This window comes from Paramormyrops kingsleyae, chromosome 15 (assembly GCF_048594095.1).
Source record: "Paramormyrops kingsleyae isolate MSU_618 chromosome 15, PKINGS_0.4, whole genome shotgun sequence".
Classification (NCBI taxonomy): Eukaryota; Metazoa; Chordata; class Actinopteri; order Osteoglossiformes; family Mormyridae; genus Paramormyrops; species Paramormyrops kingsleyae.
The window spans coordinates 4,736,130-4,744,956 of NC_132811.1; the positions used below are offsets into that span (position 1 = coordinate 4,736,130).

At 45.8% G+C, this 8,827-nt stretch overlaps 1 protein-coding gene across 4 annotated transcripts; it reads right to left on the minus strand.

Moving 5' to 3' along the window:
- Positions 1-222: 222 nt before the first annotated feature.
- Positions 223-7,507, minus strand: mpnd (MPN domain containing). 4 transcript variants are annotated; one of them, XM_072699461.1, is made up of 14 exons: positions 7,375-7,507; positions 6,652-6,772; positions 5,720-5,922; positions 4,586-4,807; positions 4,280-4,391; positions 3,739-3,820; positions 3,479-3,575; positions 3,317-3,389; positions 2,664-2,740; positions 1,755-1,923; positions 1,458-1,528; positions 1,278-1,367; positions 1,041-1,133; positions 223-782 (listed from the first exon to the last, which is right to left on the minus strand). In XM_072699461.1, exons 2-14 carry the CDS (start codon positions 6,653-6,655, stop codon positions 696-698), a joined length of 1,380 nt encoding a protein of 459 aa, XP_072555562.1. In that variant the 5' UTR covers positions 6,656-6,772; positions 7,375-7,507; the 3' UTR covers positions 223-695. The 4 variants fall into 4 exon arrangements, with proteins under 4 accessions (XP_072555562.1, XP_072555560.1, XP_072555559.1 ...); XM_072699459.1 differs by having other exon boundaries at positions 7,341-7,495; XM_072699458.1 differs by having other exon boundaries at positions 7,273-7,375.
- Positions 7,508-8,827: the final 1,320 nt, after the last annotated feature.

Genomic DNA, 8,827 nt, shown 5'->3' on the forward strand with positions numbered 1-8,827 from the left:
GTCCTAGAGGAATCGATGTGCCTATCCACTACACCACGGTGCCGCCCCCCTGACCTGGTCCACCTCCATATCTCCACCTGATGTAGATGTTTACCACAACTCTGGCTTCTGTTTCAGTGGTTAGATAGCTACACAGGTGCTGAGATGTTCACGGGAGTGAGTGTGCGATGGCTGGATGCCCTGGCCCATGTCCAGCAGCAGAAACAAACGAGACAGGCAGGGTTAGAAGGTCCAGTGTGTGTATTTAAGGTTTCCAGCAGGTTAAAGGCAATATTCCCACTTAATATGCAGACGTCACATTCATTCTACAGGACTCACAAATACCGGTAAGAATATGAGGAGCGTTCCTCGTGTCCATTTCCATTGCAGTTTCCCGAATTTCTCCAGCGTTTCGACACCACCGTAGGAGTGACACAAAGACACAGGTTACGTACTGCACGAACGCGTCAGTGGCAAAGATCTCACAGTAATAAAGGCGTTAGGAGGACCAGGCTCAGTATCCTACACGGCCCCCCCGGGAGGTGTGGCCAGGCCAGCGATACCTGGACACTGAGGCTACACTGAAGATGAAGCACCAAGGAGATGGGCTCTCCCTTACACAGAGCTTGGTCAGGAGAGAATGGGACTACGGGGGGGGGGGGGGGGGTGGAGGCCCTAGGGCTGAGGCCATCCTGTGACAGCATTCATCCTCCTCTTTACTGACTGCTGCTCAGCTGGTTGTAGACGTGCTCCAGGATCTGGGAGTAGGCCTGGTCCTTAGGAGCATGGCCGCTCAGGGAGCCCTGTGATGGGGAGATGCAGTTCAAAGAAACATTTTAGTCAATGTAGTCTCATGGGGGCCGGAAGGAGGATTTTATTATTGTTATGAGTACTATGAGCAGTGCTCTTCTGAGTAGTATTGTTATGAGTACTATGAGCAGTGCTCTTCTGAGTAGTATTGTTATGAGTACTATGAGCAGTGCTCTTCTGAGTAGTATTGTTATGAGTACTATGAGCAGTGCTCTTCTGAGTAGTATTGTTATGAGTATTAAAAACCATACCTTTATTTTGTCCAGCATTGTTATATCCGGGCTCCACATCTGAATGAACTGCACGAGATCAGGGGCTCCTCTGTAAAACTCCACCAGCAGCATCTGGTAGCAGAGTGACACTATCAGTACCCACTGCATTACAGAGTTGGCGTCCATGCAGGACCGAGCCACGCAGCTCGGCGGTTCATCTGAAAACGGCACCACGGGGACAGAGGTGACACAGGCACATTAAGAGCAATAGAGTACCATCTCGTTTAAAACGTCGCTGGTCAGGAAGTTGTCTTGAACGTAGGTCACCTCGACCGCAACAGGTATGCCGTAGTCGTTGGGTCGTTGCTGGAGGAAGGAAGGAGACAGGAGGTATGACTGAGATTCTGCCGCTTCTGCATAAGTGCGTTGAGCAAGTGTAAGACTGATCTACTGCACCTCCGGTGGAGGCACCACCCAAAAAGGCGTTATGGTGGATGCTACACCCTGGTTGCCATGGTAATATGGACCTGCAAATAAAGACGAGACGCTCAAATATTAAAATAGACCCTCCAAAGGCTGTATTCTCTCAAAATACCGTTGGGAAACATTAGTAAAGGTTTTTTTTTCCTGTAAATGCTACAGCTATGACATAACACATGAAGGAAAATGACATCACAGTGACACTGGGTCGGCCTCACGCCGCACGATCCAGTTACATTAGTTACTGGGCCCAGTGCCCGATTCCACACTGACCACAGATGACCCCAAGGCAGGGCTGGAAGCCGTTGTTGCTGCCCTGCAGGCGAAGCTGATGGTCCATCTGGGAGTCGATGTCCTGCAGCGATGGCAGGGCCGGGCCCCGCGGGTGGCTGTGGTACCAGCCCACCAGCGACAGCCCCCGCATAAACAGGTTCTGGCAGATCTGAAATGTCACGGGGGGGGGGGGGTCACATGTGACTTACAGGCAAGTTATCATACAAAAGGCGGGAAACACAGTAAGGGAGTCTGACAGTGTCTGACAGATTCAGATAAGGGTATAGAGCAGCGTTTCCCAGTGCGGTCCTCGGGAACATGCAGACAGTCCACATTTTTGTGAAAGAGAACAAAACACAGACCGTCTGCGGGTCCCCGAGGACCGTATTAGGAAACACTGTTATAGGGCATACAGTAAGCCTTTGGAAGGGGAATTTAAGAAAAGCTGTCCCTAAATTAAAACTGCTTTACAGATAATCATCTAGACCGTTAGTTGTTCGTGTTGTTTTTCTATGCAAATATGAGTCTCCTTGTCACCTACAGATTCATGATGTATCAATATTTATTTTGCATTAGATATATATTACATGTATTATCTAAAAATAATATTTCATAGCATTTTTATATTATGTATATTGCAATGTTTATCTATTAGACACTTCTGTCCAAAGCGACATACTAGTGAAGAAAATTTGGGTCTAAGGACCTTGTTCAAGTGCCGAACGGCCGACCACATGGATTCACAGACCTCCGAACGCCTCTGAGCTACACAGCCGCCCAGTAAGAATCCATGTGTTGCTATAGCCCTAATGGACGGCCTTAGGCTTTAATGAATGATTTATTATACTTTCCATCTGCCAGTAAAACACCGTCCGAGTTAGTGTGCAGGTTGGACGTGCGTCTCCATACCTCTTCTTCAACGGCAGGTGCAGAATCTCGGTCTGCCAGCCGGGTGCGACATGGAAATGCCCTAAGGACTGTCAACACTAAGGGAGAAGATGCCTTATTAGGGCAGAAGCAGTGGGGAGCAAAGCAGAGACGGCCAGTACATTGAGTTAGAGGGGGTAGTAACTCCTCTACTTTTGAGATTAAATTACGAAATGTGTAAAATCACCACTTTTTGTAATTATTACTATTGTAATATTCTAAAATGTATTATCAGTAACACTTAAAGCAGTTATAATGCATTATAGATACCTTCATAATGCATTATAATGTCAGTATAAGTCACTACAATGCATTATAAAGGTATTTATAGAGCATTCATAATGCATAATACACATGGCTATAATGGGCATTTTTATAGATATTTATAGGCATGCTTATAATGCTTTATGAATGCATTATAATGCATTATGAAGGTATAATGTGTTATAAGTACTTTAAGTAAAGTGTTACTGTATTATCTTATTTTATCCTACCTCCTCAATTTTTTAGCCACCAGCTGCTACTAAGTCAAACATTAACAAGGTTGCTAATAACCGAACGTGAGCATTTATGTCAGCATACAGCTTCCTCTTCAGGTTTGGGGGGGGGGGGGGGCTCAGCACTGGAAGACTCACGCTGTGTGTTGGTGTCCCAGCGCCCTCCGAGGTAGCCCACCACCTCGCTAGTGGTCAGGTGACAGTGGAAGTCCTGGGGGGCAAAGTAAAGTCCCACATCACTCCGTTTCCTTTCAGCCCCAGGCTACCCATCCACCCCCCACAGCGCGATGGCCGTCTCACCATCAGCAGCAGCACGTTGCTCGACACGGCAACGTTAAAGGGTTGGAACCGGTTGATGGCAGAGAATGCAGAGAGTTCAACCAGAGTGTGAGGGTCCCTGAGAAATGGATAAAACATCTGCAGTTACTACACAGATAGGTTTGGAATCCACAAACTGAAAATATATTGGGACAAAGTTTCTCAAAAACCCCCCGAATCATAAGTGAAAAATCCCTCTGCTGATGGCTGTAAATTGACAGCATAAATCCCAGCTCACTGACCTTGCAGAGTCCCGAGTTCCCAGTGTGCAGTATCGAACTGGCAGCCTCTCTCTATCCCCCCTGCGCTGTAATAGACTGATCTCTGGAATAAAGCACACAGGTCAGACACATCGATTCCACAAAGAAACAATCCTTCTGTAGAGACACACACAGTCACACACTATGGGCGATTTAGAAATGCCTGTTCAGCTAACCGCGTGTTTCTGGACTGTGGGAAGATACCTGCTCAACACAGTAACGTCAGCCTGGTTGGAGGGTCACCACGGCTCTCGCAGCTCGAGACTCAAGCCGCGCACGTAGCAGACAGTGCTACTTAGCAACGATCAGTTGGGAATATGCAAAATCCACACGCAAGCAGACAGACCGAACATCCACGCGTGGAGATGGGATGCTACACTCAGAGCCGCCATGCCACTTCAGGAGAAATGTGAGCAAAAATGACGAGGAGATGAAACTATTCTGACTTTAACACGCCGATTATTTAGCAGTAAACGTCTCTTTGCCAGGGAGGTTGCAGGGAACACAGCAGCTCCCTCCTCACCCTGCTGGTCCAGCTTGCCCTTTCGGTTCTTCTCCTCCACCTGCTCCGATGTCTTGCCATCTTCCTCTTCCTCTTCTCCCATCTCTTCATCATCGCCTTCACTGGCCAGACTCTGAAAGAAAAATGAAACAAGAAGTTAGACGATAACACAGAGTGATTATCCCAACGGCGTCATTCTGGCCCAGCGCATTCTCTGCTCCATTCCCCTATTTAACCTGCAGTGCTGCAGTTACATATTGCAGTGTCGTTGCAGGAGGATCCCCCGTTCTTTATCCTCCCCCATCCAGCCCGTGCTCCATCTCTCACCACCTCTCCACTGGGTTGATACTTGTGCAGCCAGCTTGTCTTGTACTGCACCAGCTTCTGGCCTCTGTAGCGCACGGATGCCCAGCCGCAGCCCGACTTCTTGGCGGGGTTGACCAGCCGTTTGCAGTGCGTGGCCCAGGCACTGGGCGAGTTGAAGATCTGTCCCGTTTCCACCCAGCGGATCTTTCCGTCGCAGAGCAGATCCCCCACAAACTTCTTTCCCTGAAAAAAATGAGACGTGAACAGAAATTGAGTCAAAATACAAGAAAGCAAAGCGGACGCTCTTCCTTTTATGCAGGGAATTTGAAATTCTGATGGTCGCCCAGTTGCCCGCAAAGTGGCACAGGTGATTCTCCAAAATCCAGGAGGCCGCTGTCTTTCAGCCTTACAGGTCAGACTACTGCACCCTGAAGGTTATCCTCACTGGAGAGTCACTCACACAGCTCAAACTCAAACCTATCACATAAAAGACGAAGCTCCTTTGTGAGTCAGCTGGGACGGACTGCCTGCTCCCTGCATTCCTCTCCTGGAATGCGTGCTCCGTTTTACGGGGTCCGCAACAGCAACTCGGAAGCAACCTTAAACTGCACCAGTGGCCAAAATTGTGGAAACACCTAGCATTTTTGGCATTCCTCTTTAAAAATTACTGCACAAATACTGCCACAAAGCATGTTTACAAATGTCATACATTGGATGATTAAATAGGTAACTCGAATAAAGTTCTGCAATCTATAAAATTGGAAGTGTTTCCACAACTTTGGCCACTAGTGTAATTATCCCGAATTGAGAAGCTGTGTAATACTGAAGAGAAGGGTAAAGTGTGAGGTGTTTAATACTGGTTTTTATAACAACAAATGCTAACTGAATTAATAAATCTTAGTTACTGTGTCGCATAGCATTTTATTAAAGAGAAGCGTTACGATGGATGAGATTGGGATGAATGCACTCATTTAAGGGAAAATACACTTTTTAAAAAGCTCTAGGTATGGTGGAAGCATGAGGGAGGGGAGTGGAGGGGAGGGGAGTGGGTAAGCAACAAGCTTATGGTGTCTCCCAGGCGGACACTGAGGGATGAGGCCACAGGACAGACAGCGATGGAAACGTCAGCATGGAAGAGGAGGACCACAGCGTTACCAGGTAGTGTATGGACAGCACACCGTCCCCAGGTTCTACCAGGCCGTCTTTCAGCAGCACGCGCAGGGTGATACCTCGCCGCGTCAGCAGGGATCCACGACCCGGGGCCACCCTCGAGTCCACCTCCTCTGCCCCACTCAGCTCTTCTTCTTCATCCTCACCTCCCTCCTCCACCACTGGTGGGGATGAAGGTGGCTCTGAACCTAGAACACACACCAAAACATCCAAACCCACATCACAGAAAAAAATTACGATGGAGTACATTAAAAATTAAATTTTGTTATTTGTAACTGGCTTTCTATGTTGATGCGCTTATTTTTGTATATAAAGCAAATAAAATACAACATATTTTCTTAATTCATTTTAATTTTGTATTAACTGGAAAACAACTCTGTTATAAGCAATTTCAATTTTCACATGTGTATCCCCACTATCAGCGATGGGTTGGCGCCCCATCCTGGGTTATTCCCTGCCTTTCGCCGGTAGCCTCCGGGATAGGCTCCGGACCCCCGCCCCCTCCCCCCGCGAACCTGAATAAGATAAGCGGTTTCAGAAAATGAATGGATGGATGGATGGTGTATCCACTATTTACACATAGAAGTCCGCAGGAACTGAATTGTAAACATTCGTAAAATTTAGACGCACTTTTGTGTTAGTGGCGCAATCTACCATTGTTAAATGTAACCTGTACAGCACCAACATTTCATAACCTAAGTGTGGGAGATCGACACTAAACACAAGGGGGTTGTCTACCTTAATTTAAGTACCGCATAAAATTCAAAAATTTCAAAATTGTTAAAATTATTATTGTGTGTATAGGAAACTCGACTGATTTGCTGACAGGCAATCTTCATTTTTTTCTGTCCGCAGCACGAGGCCTGCTAATGATTAATTTTACACTTATTAAAATTAAAACATCGTGTAATCCTCACCCATTTCGCCGTAAACCTCCGTGGTTCGGTGCGGTTCCGGTCCGGCAGGGCGGCTTTTCGGCGATCAGCTGCGAGCGCCGCACGGAGTTGGAGTTTCCAGCCCAGACAGTTAGCTTGCTAGCTATTATTCAAAAACATAAAATGAAGGCGTCTATCTGCAGTCTAGTTTCCTTGTTGTGTTGCTTTAATGTCAATTCCCCTCCCCTTTCTCCCTCACTCCCGTCCTTGTCACTCTGCACTTCACTGATAATAATTATTTTTTCCCACTCGAAACTTTCAATGTGATTTTATGAAATCCAAACAGCGAACTTACTCGCAGATCATAAGTATAAACACTGATTACTAAATTGCAGTGCTCCTTCACCATCTTTAGTTTATAATCTCTCCGGTTTCCGGCGGGCAGACAGTGGCGGTCGAGCGATCGGCGCTTCCCGAATTAGCCACTTAGCAGATTTAGCCTTTACAGCTGGCGCGGCTATCATAGCTTGGTGGCGCAGGGAAATAAATGCTTAAACGTCTAGCATTTCAGTTAGTGGCGTGAGAATGTACATTGCAATACTGTGGAATTTGCAACGTTATGGCCACAATGAACTAAGCGCACATGTCAGAGGAGATACATACCCCATCGGTCCGCATCTGTTTCGTCCTATCAGTATGTTTCCCCAAAGCTCAGACACCCCCTGCCTTACCCGCCCCCTTGTCTGTCCGTCGGATTCCTCTTACTCCCATCTCCATCTGGCGACTGCACGCAGCATTGTGCTCCAGTTGCGACCCATTATAGTCGGGGGAGGGCGACAGATTGCCATCTCTGCCATTTCTGTCTTATCTCGCGAAGCGACGCCGGTTCTCCGCGTCTCTCCGCGGCTCACCGAAACCACGTGCCGCCCACCGTCTATTCGCTAATCACGGTGGTCCATTCCTCGTGTACATGCACCGCAATTAACAGGTGTGAAATAAATGTGTGCTGACATACAACCCCGTACGTCTGATCACAAAGTAATGATCTTTATATCTTAATATTTGCTGTAGTTATTTATATTCCTGTGCTATTGCATAAAGAAATGCACCCCACGGGGATCAATTAAGTTCTATCTAATCTAATTTTATAATCTAGTCTTATAATACCCTATACTTTTCCCCGTGAACAACAGAAGAAATTGGTTAGTATGGTAAGTAGTGTATAATTAGTATACAGTCAGTATGTATTTGTATAATTTGCTTAATTACACTTTTAAGCAAATTACGTACACATTTAAAATATTTGTTCAGTCGTGCTGTAGATCGCTTTCGGAGGTCGATGTATTTTGTGAAAGGTGTTTCCCGGCCAGGGGGGTCATTTGTAGGCGTGATTTTCCGAAACGCCTGCTGGGACTGACGGGCTGTCAGTAAATACACTGACTTGTTTGTGGTTCATGGTTTCGTCGGCTATATTGACATCTGGATCAGAGCAGAGTAATGTGAGGCTAGAATCGTCTAAATGCGATTGTTTGGGATAGTTTGGTGGCATAAGTAAGGATTGCCTAGATTTGTTAGTTCAGGCGTACTTTCCGAATAGTTCATGCGTTTTGTTTGGGGAGTGTAATCTATCTCTTGGAGGATTTATTGTCAAAACGCAATGAAGAATAATTTATTTTTCGCCGCCTTCCGATAATCAAGGAACGTGGGACGTGTTTTCGGGAGCACTTTGCCTTATCTTAACCTGGGATTCCGATGGCAAATCCACAATCCAAACAGCAACAAAGTCAACAGATACCGCATTGCTACTACGAAGGTTATCTTGAAAAGAGGTCAGCTAAAGAAAAGGTATATGTTTTAGTCATTTGTTTTATATAGTATTTGAAATATATTTTATATATCATGATTTTATATCGAATCTTGTGAATTGTACTGCGCACTGATACCTTTATTTAACTAATGCCTTTTAAATTTGTGATTCTAAAAGTGTGTGTTGGTCACTAGCAGTCAAAACTGATCTAATTCCAATGAGGACAAATCAACCAATCAAGTTCCTATTATTTATTTCTTACATTTAACATATAGGCTACTTACATTTAGCATTTAAAAATATCCATTATCTACTTATAACTTAAATGGGTCGCTGGACTGACAGCTACATCGTGTAAACAATTTATTTACAATTGTCATAATCTGTAAAAATAATAATAATTTAAAAAAC